Genomic DNA, 19,913 nt, shown 5'->3' with positions numbered 1-19,913 from the left:
TGTGTTTAATCGTGGGTTGGTGATAACTTAGTTTGCAAATCTAGCAACTTTCATACAACTCCTGCCTTGACGATATATGTAATGCCATTTGTACCGCTTTAGAAGCAACAGCTTTTTCAAAACATCCAGCGAAAAAAAGTAAATTTAAGACTACCCTAGTAACCAGGTTCATCACGACATATCCTGCTTTGTCACTTACGATCCTCGTTGAACACTAGTCTACCATCAAAGAACTAATAACGGTGTTTATAAACTCAGCAGTAACATTTACTGTGTTCATGTTCTTTATGTAGCTAGGCAAGCAAACCATCATGGTGAATTATAATCCAGAGACAGTGAGCACGGACTATGACGAGTGCGATCGTTTGTATTTTGACGAAATCTCTTTTGAGGTGAATAAGATTGTGCATTCTTGATTATTTTCCAAGTATTTCGTATTTTTTATGGACAATTCCTCGGTGGGGTCTTATCTTTTTATTGTTGACTTGACTGATAGTACTTTATATTGATGTACATTAGACTGATGTACTTTTGACTGAAATACTTTTGACTGATGTAGTTAAAATTGATGTACATAGACTGATGTACTTTTGACTGATACACTTTAGACTGATGTAATTAAGATTGATGTACATAATACTGATGTGCTTTTGACTGATATACTTAAAATTGATGTACTTTTGGCTAATTTAATTTTGACTAATGTACTTTTGACTGATATACTTAAAATTGATGTACTTTTGGCTAATTTAATTTTGACTAATGTACTTTTGACTGATATACTTAAGATTGATGTACTTTAAGTTGATGTACTTTTGACTAATGTATTTTCTTCTTTAGACTGTAATGGATATTTACGAGATGGAAAATCCTGAAGGTGTTATTTTATCAATGGGAGGACAACTACCAAACAACATTGCTATGGCGTTACATCGTAGCCAGGTTAGTGGTCAAGGGGCTTAGCCCAGGTCTTGCACGCATTGTGAACTGTAAGTATTGAGTTCTGTCATAGCTAGATTTGCATGATTTTTATTTGCTATATTGTCGATTACCAGTTTATTGGTTAAACTGTTTTCGTTGCCTGAATAATTTTCCTCGATGTTCAATTTACTTTTTTCCTGTTTGAATGTGTTTATACATATCCTGTGTAGCTACATGACATAAGAGTTCATTCAGAGCAATGTATTAAAATGAAAGATCGACCATTCTTGAGAAAGATTATTCGTGTTTGTGTTGACTGATGTTTTAGCAACCATGGCTGTAGTCTTGACTATCAAAATCAAGTTTTTCGAAACGTCAGTCAACATCAGCGTGAATATTACTATTAATGACCTTGCACAGTGTAATTTTATGAATATTCCTGAAGTACTTTCGCATAGTGGGGAATTATTTTAATTGTTTTACAGGTCCGTGTTTTAGGAACATCACCGGAAATGATCGACAGTGCCGAGAATCGATTCAAATTTTCTCGGTTGCTGGACAGCGTGAAAATTTCACAACCGAAGTGGAAAGAATTGACGACACTCGAGGTACATGCACTGATCTGAAACTAGACTGGATAATGTCCTAACTCCCCTATTTCTGTGAAGCCATAACCGCCATATTGGAAGGGCCCACTTGATACGAAAAAATAATCATAATAAGCATAATCATATTTCCACAAAATTTGCTATGTTTACACAAGGCTTTAAGTTCCAAAAATAACAGATTTATGTCGTCGTTAAAGCTCTGTCGTATATTAAAGTTGGGTTTTACTCCTCGGGTGGACATAGTAATCGGATGATAACAATGTGAGCACCCGATTACTTTGGCTTCAACTTTTTATTGGGCGTCATATTGCAATGTGCTATCTAGTTCATTGTACATATCTATGGGTACATGTATTGGATGATGATCACATGATTTTAGCCACCAGAGATTCGGCGTTGCATTGAAAGGAGTCGTTATTTCACCATTACAGATGTGGGCGTTTCACACTAAACTTATTTTCCTTACTTTGTAGGCTGCAAAAGAATTCTGTAATTCTGTTGGTTATCCGTGTCTTGTAAGACCTTCCTATGTCCTCAGTGGTGCTGCAATGTACGTCGCGTTCTCTGATGATGACCTCACCGAATACATGGCGATGACTGCCTCCCTATCGCGTGAACATCCCGTGGTCATATCGAAGTTCATCATGGAGGCTAAGGTATTGTTTGAGACATCGGGCTCTCTCCAGAGGCGTAGCCAGCTCGCAAGCTAGTTTGAGTTATGTAAATATTTTGATGTTACCTCATTGGACAAACGAAATGAATGATGCCAAAATTTGAAAGAAAATTCTGAAATTTGCATAGCTCGACCAAACTTTCTGGCTTGCTAGCTGCCGGTCTATGTGTAGTGAACATTTTAGAACAAGTAATAAATTGATTGGATAAAAACTGAACAAGTCTACCTAAAGGCTAAATCAAGTAGAATATATAAATAAACCTTGTGATAGAATGAGATGCAATTTCAAATTGGCAAAACAGGTAGAAATAGTGGGAAAGATTAATGTTTTTGTATACTTAGTGCTTAAAAAGTTGAACCAGTAGGCACAACCATAAGGACTGAATAGATTGTAACCGTGATCTTTGTTGGGTTAAAAAGTTTCTGAAATAGAACAAAAGTGGTAGCCATATTAAAGTTTTAGATATGCGTGACCACTGAGACAATAAAACCTTTCGAGCTTAAAGCTTCATGGCGCCATTACCTGCCTCAAGCCTTATGACATCGTTCGCATAAGGTCTATTCGTTGGGAAAGGTGATCTTGAAAGCGCATTCAAAATGTTTAGGAGATTGATGTTGACGCTGTAGCTTGCAATGGCAACGTACTGACGCTTGCCATCTCGGAACACGTCGAAAACGCCGGTGTACACTCGGGTGATGCAACGATGGTGCTTCCAGCTCAGGATATCAACAACGAAACCATGGAAAAAATCAAGAACATTTGTTACGCCATCGGCAAAGCTTTGATGGTCAGCGGTCCGTTCAATATGCAACTCATTGCCAAAGTAAGATTGGGTATTGTGTTATTTGGTGTTGACTGCGGGTTCTGGATCGAATTCACTTTTGAGGGATTTTTTATTGTTGCTAATATGTATATTTTACCAGCAAAACAATGGATGTTAATATGTCTGAAATTGTCTGTTAATTTGAATATATTGTTGTGAAAACACTTATCTAATGTTGAGTTTCGACATGAATGAATTTATAAGGGAGTGTGCATCCTACATTGTCCAAGTGAAAGGAAGTGCAGAGGTACCAATTTCCCTACGAAATAACTAATGCAACCAGCAATTGAGCAAAGGCAATTATGAGTCGTGTTTGATGGAATGCACTTCCAAAAAATATCTCGCGATTAGAGGTATAGATGTAACAGATTTTAACATAAACGTCTGACATGGCATGGTGACAATCACAAAAACCCATCGAAAGCCTATCCAAACTTGATCAACTCCTTTGAAGGTTGAAAGGAAACGAATGTTTGTTTGGTTTTGGGGTGATTTTTTACGTAACGCAGACATTTCGCACCAAATAAATAGGACAATTCACCTGAAACATTTGCTGACTCGCGGAATATCGTTTTGTGAATAGTTCGCTTCAAAATTTGCTTTAAAACGTTTCATAAACTTTTCATTTGTTTTGAGCCATCCCAGCACCAAAATGCTTTCATGTTTTCTAAAAAGAGCGTATTTTTTAGGACAACGAACTCAAAGTGATCGAGTGTAACCTTAGAGTTTCCCGCTCTTTTCCATTCGTCTCGAAAACGCTAAATCACGACTTTGTTGCCTTGGCAACTCGCGTCATTTGCCAGGCTGATGTTGTTGAACCTGCAATTGAACTAAACTGTTATGGTCGAGTCGGGGTCAAGGTTAGTTGTATTCTACTTCTTTCCCAAAACAAAATTTTACTGGTCTCTCAAATGTAATGGATATGTCTTCTCATCAGGTGCCACAATTCTCGTTCGCGAGGTTGGCTGGAGCTGATGTCATGCTGGGAGTGGAAATGGCGAGCACTGGCGAAGTTGCTTGCTTCGGAGAGAATCGTTACGAGGCTTATCTAAAAGGTACATCAACATTTGTAGTTGTTGCTTTAACTTTGGATTCTTTTGCAGTCTACCTGAATGCTTCTTTGAAGCAACATATTATTTTTAACATAAAGGTATGACAAAGATTTGTGGTATAATTTTGTTTGTAAATGACGTTTTGTCTTAAAGTAAAGACATCTTCAGGTACAATAATATATCTTTACGAGAGGTTTCGTACATAAACGAACTAATTGTCCAGTTAAATTACATTTTAAGAAAGATTAGGAAGTTTGACGTGCACATTCCATTCAGTAATGAAAAAACCTTTGAATTTAAATTCTTAGCTATTCCTGTTTAAGTTTTTTTTACTTGGGCTATCATATTTCTGTTAGGAATTTGCTTTCCACCTTTCCAATCTCTGTGCTCGATTTTGATATTTAAATTTATCATGTTTACGATTCTATATTCCAGGCTTGATAAGCACTGGTATGACTGTACCGAAGGAGAGTATTTTGTTATCTATTGGCAGCTTCAAAGCGAAGAATGAAATGTTGTCAAGCGTAAAAACTTTAGTCGATCTTGGCTATCAGTTATACGCCAGTCTTGGTACGGCCGACTTTTATTCCGAACATGGAGTGAAGGTTTGTTTTATATTAATGGAAACTTAAGTGCTTTCATACTCCAGTGTAGCGTTTTGATCAAGAGAGATTTGATGTTGAAACTTGAGTTCTTATATACTCTTCATCAGGAATGACCTGATGTTAAAACATTAGTCCTTATATACTCCAGTTAAGTATTTTTGTCAAGAGTGAACTTATGTTGAAACTGGAGTCCTCATATCTCCTTCAGTCTATTGCCTTCGTCAGAAGTGGTCTAATGTTGAAACTTGAGTCCTTACCATATATGCTCAGTCTAGTGTTTTCATAAGAAGCCATGACTATTTTAATGTAATCATTTTGCCAATGTAATCACTATCTAATCCACTTCATATAGATTCATCCTGTAGATTGGCCGTTTGAGGAAAGCGGTAATGGTTTCAAGACGAAGAGCATTGCAGATTATCTGACGCAAAATAAATTCGATATGGTCATCAATCTTCCTTTGCGAAACTCTGGTGCTCGAAGATCGTCGTCTTTTGTGACTCACGGTTATCGTACGAGACGAATGGCTATCGATTATTCAATCCCTTTGATCACTGATATTAAATGTGCAAAACTTTTTATTGAGGTATTATATGAAGTCAGTACATTCAGTACAGCTCAATACAACACAATACACTGCTATATAATAAATTACCTCACAATGCAACACCGTACAGTTCAATTCTCATCAGGCATTGTCACTGCCTGTTTTATTTCCGAATAGAATCCCGGCGTTTTGCACTATGTATTTCAAAAAGCGTGTCTAGTTTTCTGATAAATTAAGCTATAAAAATCTAAAATTTGTCCCCGCACTAAAATCTGCGCGCGGAACAAGAAAATATAAGAGAAAGCATACTCTAATAACACATGATTTAAACTCGAGATAGGAGTTATATTAACTAGAGATAAGATTTATATTCCATTTTATAATGGTATCTTACCTCTTGACGTCTAAGCGTTTTTTCTTTTCGTTGCCAGGCCTTACGTAGAGTACGCGGCTCACCCGGTATCAAAACGCACATCGATTGTTTATCTTCCTTTCAAGTATACCGCCTACCCGGCCTCATCGATGTTCACGTACACATGCGCGAACCCGGGGGGAATTATAAGGAGGACTTTGCTTCTGGCTCAGCGGCTGCGCTCGCGGGCGGCATAACTATGGTCCTGGCCATGCCAAACACAAAGCCGGCAGTTATCGACCAGGCTTCTTTTCAAACTGCTCAACTGGTAAGTTGATAAAATAGGACGTGTGGTAGTATAAGTATGAAGTTCGTTGAAAACATACATATTTCATGCCCTTGAAGTGTTTATAAAGAAAAAGTTTTATTACTTAAGAGCTGGTGAATCAAAAATTTGCCTTTACATTTGTAGTTTCATTGAAAACAAAATCGTAAAATAACAGTGTACTTTTTAGAATACTTTAATCACATCTCTTTGCATTCTCAAGATAATGAAGTTTTGTGATGTCCAATTTATACGGAAAGTTAGTGATGCACCGATATAGGATTTTACCGATGTACCGATTAGCCGTTATTAAAATGCCGATATTGTACCGATATTGTACCGATAACCCATATTTTGTGCCATTTTACGGAACTTAAACATAAATTATGCCACTTTGTGATCACCAGTGACTGTTCATTTGATAAAAAAGATATAAAATTCGAAGTGGCTATATTTACACTGCAGTCATATTTCACAACACAATCGTCGTCGGAAATTAATATGTGGAAACAACAAATTTTAAGAAGTATTAATTCAACTAAAATTATTGAGTTGATATATGTAGTATTGTTGAACTATGATTCATTTCAATTGTATTTCTTTTTCAATGAAATGTCTAAATGTCTGTATTATGAGCAAGATAAATATAGATAATTGTGTTTTAGAGCCGATACGCCGATATGCCGATATCGGTGCATCACTACAGGAAATGACGTCACGTTGCAAAACGAGTCGCTGCAAATTTTTGAACATTCTTTTGTTTCCTGCCAACTTTTGGATAAAATACAAATAATAACATTAACACTTTACAACGACGGGAACTCTGTTCGGTTGATGTAACATATCATTAAATATTCTCAATAATTAAAACTGTACAATGTGAATTGGACATAAAATTTCAATGTTTAGAGAATGAAAAAGATGACCTAACTGCTTTTTAAAATCCACTGTCGTTTTAAGTGTTCTTTTCAATGAAAATATGATCTAAATAGTAAAATATTTGCTCTACAGGCCCTGAAAATTACATTTTCATTGAACAGAATATTTAAAATGACAGTAGACTTTATAGAACAGTTTAATCATCAACAGTTTAGAGCAAACGGAGCTCTGTCCTTCTGAAATAATTTGTCAACAAATATAGCAAAGGAAAATTCACTTTCTCTCAGTGCAATGTCACATCACTGGATGTGTAAATTATGCATTACAAAAACATCAAAATCTTGAGGATGAAAAGATAGAGATATGCATGAACTGTTTTACGAAAACCGCTGTCACTTAACAACATCTATAACTTAATCTACAACTTATGAGTTAATCTATAACTTGATTAAGAAATTTTCGTTTCTTAAGCACTTACGCTCACTCTGACTCAATGAGTAGGGCTTCAAAATCACTTCATAATACTGCGAAGACCGCAATTTAATTCAACTGATTGCTTGATTTGAAATATTTAAGAGAAAATCTTGCCATAGATGAAGAAACGACTTTGCCAATGATTAGCTAGAGTGTGATATTTATGTCACACTCAATGTGTATATGTGTGTGGGTTTGTGAGTGAGCTTTTAAAATACGGGCATTCGTCTTAAACTTTGATGAGTAGTGTAGGGTAAGGATAAGTATGAAATAAGCTCATGTAGTATATATATATATATATATATCTAACTTTATAGGCAGCTTCTCAAGGTTCTCGTTGTGATTACGGTTTGTATTTTGGCGCGAGTACTAGCAACACGTCCATTTCTGCGCAACTCGCTCGGCAAGGCGCTGCACTCAAAATGTATCTGAATGACACATTCTCGACTTTGAAATTGGACGATTGTGGTGTCTGGATGAAGGTATTTTAGTGTTGAAAGCTTTTTGATTGGGTAGGGAAGGGCTTAATGCGTTATGAATTATGGTGAACATGTTCGTTAATTATGAATGAAACGGTTTTTCTCGTCACGACGCCTGACCGGTTGATTTAACACAAACATTATCGAACGAGACCCCTTACTTTTGAGAAGTCGTATCATAAATACATGTATACAGAACTAAAAACTCCATGCAATGCGCATGTGTTACAACGCATCGAGAAACTTGTTTTCCACTAGCATTGATAAATGCAACTCCAACGCAACACAGCTAAATTCTACGGAAAAAGTGGCGTAGTGAGCCCATAAGTTTTCTCTTGTTGTTTAAATATTTCTGTATTAAGTCGTTGTAAAAACAATGATTTATTAGAAAATAACTGGTAATGGAAATGGACTGCTGAAATTTACTTGGCAAAACCCAAGTGAGCACGACTTAGCATGCGGGCTGACTACACCCTTCACTTGGTTGCCTAAGTTGGAGTAATGATGTAGATAAATCTTGTTCTATCAATCCAATCATTCTTAAATTACTTCGTCAATTCAATTAAATATTTTCTTAACGTCATCACTCAATATTCATTTACATGTACTTTTTGCCATCATTGCATTACGTCATTATGGTTTTAGTGAATATGACGTAACTTTACTTAAATTTTATATGTTGTAGCATTTGAAAAACTGGCCAAAACATCTTCCGATTTGCTGTCATGCTGAAGGTCAGACAACGGCCGCCGTGTTGTTATTGGCTGAGCTCGCTGATCGACCTATTCACATCTGCCACGTCGCCAGACAGTCTGAGGTATGACACGTACGTCAAAATGCTAGATTACTTAAAGAGATAACAATAAGAATTCTTTCCGTTAAAATTCTGAGTCTGAAAACTTATTAGAAATACCCAGAATAGGGAATATACCCAATATACCTATATATCACTCGTGTCGGAGGCTTTGGTGTTTTTATCCTCGCGCATGTTTCGCCGCGCATATCGACTGCCATTACTCCAGCAAGATATATAGGGCTTTTCACTTGTTGCAAAACACTAAAATGACCCGACGTCATTTTTTATATGAAAATATTGTCGATTTCGTTACGAGGAAATGACGTCATGTTTTTGGAATGGTTGGAACCAAGTGAAAAAAGCTGTGAAGACACTTGAGTGGCCGTTCTGTGTAATTATTACTCTGTGGTAATATTATGCATAGATGTTCCGTGGTAATCTTTATTGCACCACAACCAAACTCGATGTTCAACCGATTAGAAATACCATGTCTAGATGCTCTGTCGTATTCTTTACTACACCACAACTAAACGATGTGGTTAACTTATCAGCAATACGGATGTTGAGTCGCAATCTTCATTTCAATACTTGTGTCGTGTTTTTCTGTAATTCATAGTTATTTGAACTATGTGTGTATTATTATTTAGATCATGATAATTCGAGCAATGAAGGAAAAAGGTTTTCCTGTCACGTGTGAAGTTGCCCCTCATCATCTCTTTCTGACACAAGATGACGTAGAACGTATTGGACCAACGAGAAGCCGAGTTAAACCAAATCTCGTGACGCCCGAAGATCAAAAAGCATTATGGGATAATATGGACATCGTTGATTGTTTTGCGACGGATCACGGTAAATTTTCGGCGTTTTTTGTTTGAAATTCTTTTGAACGAAAACGTTGTTAGCTACTTCAAGTTCAGGTCCGGAAAATGTCCTGCGGCGCAGTTGGCCAGGATTTTTTTTTAGAAAATTACGCACAAGCAATTTTTTGACAATTTAAAGTGGATCCAAAATACAGGTCTAATGAAAACGTTAGTCACATGACACTGTTATCCGTATTCGATAAAGTAAACAAGACAATTTAGAACTTTTCTGGTGACTGCAAACTATAATGTGCCAACGCTCGTTTTCAACAGTTATTAATGAAAAATTTTCTCAGGATATTTTGTAAATTTGCTGTATGAAAGTGAAGTATTCCATCCATGCCTGAGCTCATTCTTTAGCAACGTAATGTGTTAGCATGAGACTATAAAGCGGCCATAAAAATAAGTTGCTTTCAAAGTCAGATGTTTGATAAAGCACAAGACGCATACAAATTGTTTTCACTGCATTGATATTTTCACCAACGATGCAGCCAGTAAAAACTTTATACTAATGAAAAGGTTTGTCAAAAAGCTTTAGCTGCAATATATAGGGATGCGAATTTTCAAATTTTCACCAAATTCAATGAGAAACGTTCGCAAGCTGCACTTTTCGCCGGAAATTTCGTTCTTTAGAACGTTCTTTTCGCCAGTCTTTTTCTTTCGTCCTACTTTTTGTTGTTAACTTTCATTTTATAATCATTGGTGAAAATGTATCATTGATATTTATAAAATAAAAACAATAAAACGCGTGCAGTGATTGGTCTAGAGCCGTGTTTGCATTAGTCTGTGCAAAACACGTCTGAGCTCAACCAATCAAACAATCAATCAGTCAAAGAGAATTTGCAAATCGATCAAGAATACATTTTAGAGTAAAAATTTAAAAGTTTGTCCTTTTCGCATTATTGTTATTTTATAAAAGAAATAAAAAATTTTTTCGTGTTTGCACAGGCTTATGCAAACCTCGGAGACGTCTGTGAGAACTCTCGAGCTTGTGCAACCCTCAACCTTCGGTCTCAGGCTTGCACTGATCTGTTCTCGAGTTCTCGTAAAGGTCTCCTCGGTTTGCACAAGCGCGTGCAAACACAGCAAACATCTTTTATTTCTTAAGTGTAGAAAATATATTGTGCATGCGGAGATAAACTTGAAGTCTGAAATGACAACGGCCGCCGTATTGAACAGTCTCACTTTAACAAGTTAACACGATTTATAACATTGGATTTTTGTAGAAAAGTTTGTAGAGATATTTTTTATTATGCTTTAATCAAACTGTCAAGTTTTAACTGCACAAATCTTAGTGTAGGAAACATTTGAATGCTGTTTAGCATGTACTCTTTAGATTGTGCCGATTTAAATATTCTCTCTCAAGATCAATGTTTCCTGTTCACGACTTAACAGTAAGCTTCTGCTTCTAATCCATTCCTAAATTCATGGTGACCGCTGCAAGCATTTCTTTTTTATAACAAATTTCCCATTAGAGTGGTACTGTTCAATATGGCGCTGCACCTAATTAGTTGGATTTAATATTTTAGCCGATATTGAGAATAATCGACCACGATTTGTACTCGTCAATATCATGATCAGGAAAGTTTTTGAAGTGCAGATCTCGCCGTATTTTAAATGAAAATTTTTTGCTTTATCGTATTTTCTCTGATTCTAGCGCCTCATTCCGTATCGGAAAAAAATTCTGACAACGCACCCCCCGGTTTTCCTGGCCTTGAGACCATGCTTCCACTTTTACTAACGGCTGTTCACGATGGACGATTGACTATCGAGGTTTGTGGAAGATTTTTAAGTTCATTCTGTAATTTCAATGGTCAATAAATTTCTTCCGCAACTGCGTTTTCCTTGATAAGGTACTCCTGAAATTATTCCGGCTCTAAGATCTAGGGAACCTGTACTAAATGCGATTACTTTTCAGGATATTGTACTTCGACTTTACACCAACCCTCGCCGTATCTTTGGACTTCCGGAGCAACCGGACACATATATTGAGGTCGAAGTGGGCTCACCATGGACTATTCCTGACGCGATGAAGTACACAAAGTCCAGATGGACCCCATTTGCAGGCATGAAGGTCTACGGCTCGGTGAAGCGCGTTGTCTTACGAGGACAAATTGCAATGGTGGATGGGAAGGTAAGTTCGCTAATTGCAAACATTGGTTTGCATTTGTTTACGTTCATTGCCATCCACTGCACGTATTGAGATTACCCGCTTGCCCAGTTACTATTTACTAGGTCAGGCCATTCAACCACCGATAAGGTATAGTAATTGTTTATATTCCTTCTGTTCTCTCTTTAGCCTAGGTTAGGAATGGTGTGCACCCAACCAGGAAACACCGCCCCCTTGGAAACCCATCCCTGTTATGTGATATAAGTAATTTGGGATATATATAATTAATAAACGATAATGTTCATGTACGTTCATCATAGAAGTATGTTTCACTTTTTCAAATTTAACAAAAACTCGAACAAATTCTTTGGTTGAAAAAGTATCCAAAATGTCCTTACCAAACTTGATCTGTGAAACTCCACGAAGTTTATATGAGCCCGCATTTCAAATATTTCCACTCCAGGTGCTTGCAAAACCCGGTTACGGCGAAGACGTGCGCAGTCATGGTTTTGTGCCCTTTGAGTCGGAACCTCTAAAACATCATACTGCTGCCTCAGCCCCAAGCAGTCCGTTGAAGATGGCGGATCAGCGTTGGGTGTTTCCACCTCCAATTCAGCGAAATTTTGACAAAGCATTTCATTCTGGGGATCACAGTTCTCCACGTACAGGTAAATGCATTTGATTGTATTGAAACGTTTGACGGGGGGTGGGCTACTATGCTTTTCCTTGATCTTAAATGAAAAGAAAGTTGATCAACATTCTTAATTGACTGTATGTCAATAAAAGAAATCCGGCTTATGATGACTCTTAGTATCGTTTTGTCCGTGTGTTGGGCATAGATGTGTATATAAATGTACTTCCCACCTTGTTTTTGTTTTACTAATGAACTTATAAATTTTGTATTATAAGTCATAGATCCTTCTTACGTCACCGTATATTATCCCAATCAGAACTCTCAGTCACCGTATATTATCCTACTAAGTACTCTCAATCAACTTATATTATCGTACGAAGAATTCTCAGTAACTTTTATTATTCAGTCTACCACGCAACATGAAGCGGAAAGTGTTTCTCGAAGAAAGTAGACAATTTCATAATAGAAACAGACGCCTGGTATTTAGGTATTTGAGCCTAAAGCAGTGTGATTGATCAGGGGCTGTATTCACAAGAATAACGATTAAATCACATGAACTGTCGCAAGTTAATTGTGATTAATACAGTCTTCCAAAACGAAGCTTTCGTTCAAGTTAAAATGCTCTTGAAATATGCAACAGTCAATTGCTTGTACAAACAGAATGGAATGAAGACCCCTCTTCTTGCTAGCATACCTGCAAAGAGAAATACACATATGTCTGCTCGACACATCCCAGGCCACAATAGCGTGGTGGTAAACGAGAAGTCAAGGATAGACCGAGTTTCACCCTTATGGAAATTAGATTCGGTGCTTTTCCTCCAGTTGCACTCCCTTTGGTGCCGGTTCGATTTAAGTTTCTTTTCGACACTACTTACAAATTAGCTCTCTCGTGCTTTGAGTTGGAGACCAGAGTTCGAAGCTGTAATGATTTCGATAAAAATTAGTTTAATAAAAAATCTCTGTTATCCCCCCTCCCTCCCCCTAATTGAGAAACCAGTAGGTGAAGTGGCCACGCATAATGACCACTATAGCCGACTCTACCTTGGTACCACCTATTTTAAGAAATGAGCGCGGACGTTCCAAAAGTGCTTCCATCGTATCCAAATCTCCATTTAAATTGACTAAAATTGTTTTGACTCCGAGGAAACCCCCGAAATCAGAGCAGGCCCCGCGATGTTTATTTGTTTGTTTTTTACGCTTTAGGAAACAAAACATTCGTAATTTTTACTTTGATAAATATATGTAGGCCTATATAATCTTTTAAGATGCGAATATCAAAGATCTATCCTTATTTCTGTTCAAAAATTAAGTTTGTTTCAGCCGTTGTTAGGACTTCAAATCGTATGTTTTCACGTATTAGTCGTCAACTGCTGTCGTAGATTGAACCGGAAGTAAAAGGCGCATGCCACGCCATTTTTACGACGTTTTAGACGAAACGTCGTGTTTGTTAAATCACTCTATTGTCACATGGAAATGACAATGAATTTTACAAAACCAATGTTTGCCGAGTATAAGATGAACTGCATAAATAAATGAGGACTAGATACACTGGCGGTCAAAAAGAAATGTTCAAATTGGTATTTCTTATGCTGTTAGAAGTTTTAGCTTTTATTTTGTTTTCGAAATTACTCGAGCGACTAGTGGTAAACCCAAGTTTAAAATTCCGTTTTCCTGTATTATTGCGAGATTACACAAATCACGCCTATCTCTGTGTGATTACATTGCCATGAATTTCCTCCTACTGTTTGGCAGCTATTCTAATACGCAAATATGTTCAAACACTGTCCCCGAGTGAACGGAATCCGTTCCGAACGTCATTGAAGGGTTTTTGCATTGTCGAACGAATGCTACTCCTTAAACAAACTTGTTAGCGAAGTGGGTTGCATCCAAATAAATGTTGATGAAATGTTGAAACTATGGTTCAGATCGCAAAAAGTTCCAAGAACGAAATGTGGGACAGTGTTCACACAATTTGGGGGAAACTTCTCAGCCGGTAACCTAAAAATCTTGACAGACAGTTTTGCTGGTGGATCGCGTGCCATGTACTAAATGTTACAAAAATTGTACATATTTCATTTCATCATTTGTTTCCACAGATTGACTTTACACATCATTCTGTATCGGCCATAATTATAAGACTTGAGAAGTTCTTTTTGACAGTACAATACTCTCTTCCCTATCCCATTTTTTCGTTTTTAGATTCCCCTCCAGCAAAAAGACGAAAATTTGGTGAGGACAATTACGCTTACACAGACTCGGCCCAGTCTTACGTGTAAAATTATTGTACTGTCAAACCTGTATTAAGTGGTCACCCTCAAGGATTTCCCACGTGATAATTTGATGTCGACAGCTCAGTATATGTCTTGGATTTCAAATAGCAAAATATAGTCCTGAACTTTTGTTTTTTTCTGCGGACTACTCGAACTGAAAGATTTTAACAAGCTTGCTAACAAAGATTTGGTTAAAAATTTTATTCTATTCTGGTTGTAATTTTACCATATCATTTAATACAGTTTCAAAACAATTAAAAAATAAGTATGGAAGCTTAAAAAAGATGGCCGCATCCGCCTAACGTATCGCGCGCTATTTTTTCTCTCGTTGTTTTTCCTTTTGTTGCAGTATGTCAACACTGCCTCATAGAGGTGACCATTCAAAAAAGCTCGCTGAAGTAGTATTTTTATTATGAAATTATATGGACATTACCACATGACTGCTTTAACCCAGGGTGACCGTTTACTACGGTGCTGCGTGGGCAGTACAGGTTTGACAGTAAATAAAATGCTGCATTTGAAGTTAAGGAATAAAGGACGAGTATTTTCATTTGTACTATCCATTTATTCGAGCAATTCATCTTATATTACAACCGTTGATGTTGGATAATCTGAACTTATCCATCTTAAAACTCGGTCAACGTATTTAAACCTTCCTAACATGATGTTTCATCTTTGTGCTTTTTTCAAATCATTGCATATTTTGTCAAGCAACGAGAAATTTGCTGGACTCGTTTGACTCGTCTAACCGTTTCGTACTTTTTTTCTTTAGAAACGTCTACTCCAGCTCATACATTGGAAATACCAGTGCCAACACCAGCTTCGGCACCTGTTCGTAACTCTCCGCCGCGCACTCGGAAATTCATTTTGCCGCCCACTTCATATCACGGCTTGCATCGTCGCCACATTCTAAGCGTTAAAAGTTTCACAAAAACGCAGGTACGATCTGTGCAATCTGTTATACAATCTACAATAGCTGCGCATGCACACTTTATTAAACAACTAGGAAACGGAACAAGTTCTTTGGATATTGTGGTTAAAAATTTCTTGCATTAGTTGTGCTTTGCATGATGTTCAAGTTCGCCCTTCTTTTTTTTTTGTAATATTCTCTTGAAAGTCCCTGAATTTCATTACTTTAGCATTGTAGGATCTCTTTTCCTACCCCTTCAACCTCATCTGTCATATGTTTGACTCCGCCGAAGTTTTATAGTTACGAACGAGGCAAGCCGCCATCTTGAAAGGTGGCAAACAGACGAAATGTACGACTATGCAGTTTTGGAGTTAATAGTCTAGCTTTGTTTTATAAATGTTTTAAAAGCTTGTTTTCTTAACTTTTTTTCAACTTGTTTTTGGTTGAGATTTCTTAACTTTTCCACCTTTCAAGATAACACCCTTGCCTCACCCACAGGCCTCCCCTTGACACGGTAGTCAGACATCTGGGACTTTGTTCTAATTTATTGCTTTACACATACTAAGAATTTTACGCGGAAAACCTGTTAAGAGTTTCAGTCTCGTGTGTTATTTTTTAGGTACGACACTTGTTCAACGTCGCTCACGAAATGAGATTGATCGTTCAAAGGGATGGCAATGTGCCATTGCTTGAGGTAAGTTAACGTCTCGAACAATCAGCAAATCACTGAAAACAAACCACTAAGCTAAACAAGATCAGAAAGGATGACTTTTGCCATTCGGCACCGTGATTGGTCGAAACTAATCATGCCGCTCTACCATTCAACACCGTGATTGGTTTAAACTAATCACGTGTGTGTTTCATTACTTGGTGGTGTACCAACTGACAGCAAGTGTGGTAATTGCCATTTATGCGATTCTTACTTGATTCGGTCCGATAAACTTAGACTTGCCCAACTGCTTTGTACAGTGTAAAAGCTCATGCGAGGTCAAAGATTTAGTCGTAGAATATTATTGCTTTCAAGTCGTTGTTACTGTCCACCCACAACCCCCACCCCTCCCTTCACATAAACGCAAAGACGCTGTTTGACCGCTGTTTTTCATTCTATATTTAGGGTCGTATCATGGGCTCGATATTTTTCGAAGCAAGCACAAGAACATTTTGTTCATTTTCGGCTGCCATGCAGCGATTGGGCGGTTCTGTTATCCCGCTGAAGGCGTCCGATTCTTCTGCTATGAAAGGCGAAACTATTTCCGGTTTGTGCAGTTTCATATTCCCAAAAAAATCATTTATCGTTCATCATTTTTCCGTCGATCTTTCGTTATTTTTGGCGATTCGGTTATTTTGTAAATTGATTAGATATTAAGAGCAGTTGTTAAGTTACTTTCTGAGGAAATTTTATTGGAACAGTTAGAACACACTTATCTGCTCATATATTTGATTTTTCTCGCAATACAACATGACTGCTACTCTGAAAATATATATATAACTGCCAGCTCCAAAATATATCATTCTGTCTTATGATGGTGTTGAAATAGAACCGATATATGACTGTTTTCAAGATGTCTTTTTTCGGATTATGTTTTATTTTATATACCATAACTAAGCTTGTGCGTTTTCATTTTCTCATGTTTTACATGTAGACACTGTTCAAATGATGCAATCATATTCCGATGTCATTGTATTACGTCATCCAACTCCAGGAGCTGTTGAGGTAGGCACGAAGGGGCATGAATTATTAATAAAGTTATAGTCAGTGGTAAATTGCTAGGCTTTTTAATGCTTTGAATGATGACTGGGGAGGGAGTCTCCCAGAAATTTTAAATACACGAAATACTTCATGTTGTCGTTGTTATCATGGCATTCCGTCAATAAGCATACTGTAGGATACTATAAGCAACTTTTCCTTCAAGTGGCTGACTTTTCTCCGAAGATTGAGTTTTAATGATCGTTTTTTCAGGAAGGAGCAAAGAGTTCTTTAAAACCTGTGATCAACGCAGGAGATGGTGTCGGTGAACATCCAACTCAAGCTTTACTTGATGTCTTTACGATACGTGAAGAGATTGGGACTGTGAATGGACTGACGGTATGTTGACCAGATCATATTGAAGTATGATATGAGACACTCGACTCAAGGAGTTAAAGAAATCAACTTTCTTCGTCAGATTACTCCTGATGAAGACACTAGACTGCGGTATATAAGGACTCAAGTTTTAACATCATTTCATTACTGGTGTAACGTAGATTAGTGAGAAATCGCAATTAATTAATATCGTTTAGATTACCATGGTTGGCGATCTCAAGCACGGTCGCACAGTTCATTCCCTGGCAAGGCTGCTCAGTCTGTATCGGGTTAACCTAAAGTATGTGTCGCCCTCCAGCCTGCGAATGCCTGATGAAGTAAAACAGTATGTTGCCGAACGAAAAATCGTGCAGGTATGTATAGAGTATAATCTGAGTCTTCAATCATTGATTAAAATCCACAAGAAAACATCCATAAGAGATCTTTTTATGTAATTTTTGGTATTTTCTGACTACATGGCTTTGAATTTTGAATTAGATTAGATTAGATTGAATTTTGGATTACATTGAATTATTAATAAGGCAATTTATTGTTGATTCTACAGGAAGAGTTCACCAGATTAGATGAAGTTTTACCCGAAACGGATGTACTTTATGTTACACGAGTTCAAAAGGAACGTTTCGAGAATGCAGAGGAGTTTGAAAAGGTAGTAGATGTGCTGCCTCTTCTGTTTTTGATACTGTAGATAATCTTAATACATCTCTTTAATTGGTTTTTGCAAATAAAAATGGCATAGCGATTTCCATCTAATTGATTATCAACAATTTTCAATCCTATGTAAATAATGTATGTTTTTTCTGTACAGGTTTGTGGCAGTTACATTATTACTCCGGAAACTTTGACAATGGCTAAAGAGAAAATGGTTGTGATGCATCCATTGCCAAGAATTAATGAGATCAGGTGAGAAGTAATGTAGATATGCTCGAAGTTTGTCTGTTATCACTCCCCTCCTCCCCGATTGTCGAGCTGCTGACGTCACCGGCTTGACGAAACCTTCCTATACAGGAAAGTTTGATACAAAGATAAAGTTTTTTGAAAGTTTTGAACACAAAGATAAACGAAGGACAAATAACAGGATGATAAAGATATTTTTATTCTATCTGTTCTTCATGTGTGTTCAATATGAACTTTCCTATATAGACAGAAAAATTGAGCACAAAGGCAAATGGACGACAAAAAATGAGATGATAACGATATTTTTTGTGTATCTCTATCTGTCTTTCAACCAAGACATGAAATAAGGTCTGTGCTAAAACAGTTTCACCCTTATGTTTTTAGCACGGATGTCGACAATGATCCAAGAGCCGCGTATTTCCGCCAAGCTGAATATGGTATGTACATACGAATGGCACTGCTTGCGTTGGTTGTCGGTAAGTAAGGCGCTCATATCAAAACTGATCTATGGTATGTACTGGATGGGTCAATTTGGTCGCGTGTTGCCGTGATGATAGTTTTGGTGACGATAAAATAAATAACTAGACGTACATATTGACCGTTGTCATTGGCAACGTCATAGATACATATTTTGGATATCAATGAATATAATATGAAGTTTATGCATTATTTGTGTGGAACTGTAGCTTTTCTTTCTATGAAACATTTAATTTGGAAAAAATACGAATTTTCTACTCAAAGGCAAATAGACTAAAAAGTATTGTTGAATTTCATTGTTTGTCCTTCATTTGTCTTGGCGTTTTTATCTCTAGTGATTACACACATAAATATCCTTATCATCTTATTATTTGCCATTTTTTTTAACTACATTTGACGTCATGCAATTCCTAAAAGGATTTACAAGCGGGGGGAGGGGTGAAAAAATCTTCTTTTTTCCTAAAATTTTGCTTTTATATAATATCAGACCTGATCAATAGAACCTTGAAAATTTATTAATAATAATAACACATTTATGAGGAATCAAATGACGAGCAACACACGAATGGCAGGATGGGCAGCGTACTTGTTACAACGTTGCAATGTTAGTATAGTTTGTCATTAGTTTGTTAGCATTTAGTATTTGAAATAAAAATATTTTCTTATTCTGAGGAATCTTAAAAAGCGTGCTCTCAACTGATTTAATGTAGATTTTTTCTTATCAAATTTGTAAGTGAAAAATGCCGACACAAGTTGTAGGTGGCGGAAATTTAAAGACGATGCAAATAAACGAAAGAGTCTGCCGTGATAAGAGTCTTGTGAGTGCAATCTAACTGTCGCGGGTCTGAAAAACACTTTTTTTGCATGGAAAAGTTTTAAAGAAGTCGATGTTAAATTCTCATGACTTCTTTATTTCTATGTATGCCCACTTGAATGTGCTCTATGAATCAACGTTCTCTGCTGTCATTATTAAAATATGTCACTGGTGCTTTGGATATTTAAGATTTGTGTCTGTTATACCTATCCAAATATACAAAACGATGCGTTGTTAATAATAGGAATTATTAATAGTTTTGAGGGCCGTTAAAATTCTCTTACAATTGAAATTTTAAAGCCCAGTTCATAAATTATAAGATGTGG

General features: G+C 36.9%; 1 protein-coding gene across 2 annotated transcripts in view; it reads left to right on the top strand.

Annotated features, from left to right (window-relative positions):
* The window catches only part of LOC124450795 (CAD protein-like), a 32,876-nt gene extending 13,812 nt beyond the window's left edge, over positions 1-19,064 (top strand). The window contains exons 17-42 of one of the 2 annotated variants that reach the window (XM_047001445.1): positions 294-392; positions 841-942; positions 1,407-1,529; positions 2,003-2,185; positions 2,808-3,026; positions 3,716-3,886; positions 3,964-4,081; positions 4,514-4,683; positions 5,036-5,269; positions 5,662-5,910; positions 7,578-7,742; positions 8,425-8,556; positions 9,183-9,384; positions 11,053-11,168; positions 11,314-11,529; positions 11,969-12,173; positions 14,339-14,368; positions 15,182-15,348; positions 15,939-16,013; positions 16,434-16,575; positions 16,963-17,033; positions 17,280-17,405; positions 17,600-17,755; positions 17,947-18,048; positions 18,208-18,302; positions 18,681-19,064. In XM_047001445.1, coding sequence (XP_046857401.1) covers positions 294-392; positions 841-942; positions 1,407-1,529; positions 2,003-2,185; positions 2,808-3,026; positions 3,716-3,886; positions 3,964-4,081; positions 4,514-4,683; positions 5,036-5,269; positions 5,662-5,910; positions 7,578-7,742; positions 8,425-8,556; positions 9,183-9,384; positions 11,053-11,168; positions 11,314-11,529; positions 11,969-12,173; positions 14,339-14,368; positions 15,182-15,348; positions 15,939-16,013; positions 16,434-16,575; positions 16,963-17,033; positions 17,280-17,405; positions 17,600-17,755; positions 17,947-18,048; positions 18,208-18,302; positions 18,681-18,780 — 3,768 coding nt within the window. In that variant the 3' untranslated portion in view covers positions 18,781-19,064. The remainder of the gene's footprint in view (positions 1-293; positions 393-840; positions 943-1,406; positions 1,530-2,002; positions 2,186-2,807; positions 3,027-3,715; positions 3,887-3,963; positions 4,082-4,513; positions 4,684-5,035; positions 5,270-5,661; positions 5,911-7,577; positions 7,743-8,424; positions 8,557-9,182; positions 9,385-11,052; positions 11,169-11,313; positions 11,530-11,968; positions 12,174-14,338; positions 14,369-15,181; positions 15,349-15,938; positions 16,014-16,433; positions 16,576-16,962; positions 17,034-17,279; positions 17,406-17,599; positions 17,756-17,946; positions 18,049-18,207; positions 18,303-18,680) is intronic. The other variant, XM_047001446.1, reaches the window with a different exon arrangement.
* The last annotated feature ends 849 nt before the right edge of the window (positions 19,065-19,913 follow it).

Source organism: Xenia sp. Carnegie-2017, unplaced genomic scaffold (genome assembly GCF_021976095.1).
Source record: "Xenia sp. Carnegie-2017 unplaced genomic scaffold, XeniaSp_v1 HiC_scaffold_24, whole genome shotgun sequence".
Classification (NCBI taxonomy): domain Eukaryota; kingdom Metazoa; phylum Cnidaria; class Anthozoa; order Malacalcyonacea; family Xeniidae; genus Xenia; species Xenia sp. Carnegie-2017.
Note: the sequence above shows the minus strand (reverse complement) of the source record. Positions and strands in the feature narration are given on the sequence as shown.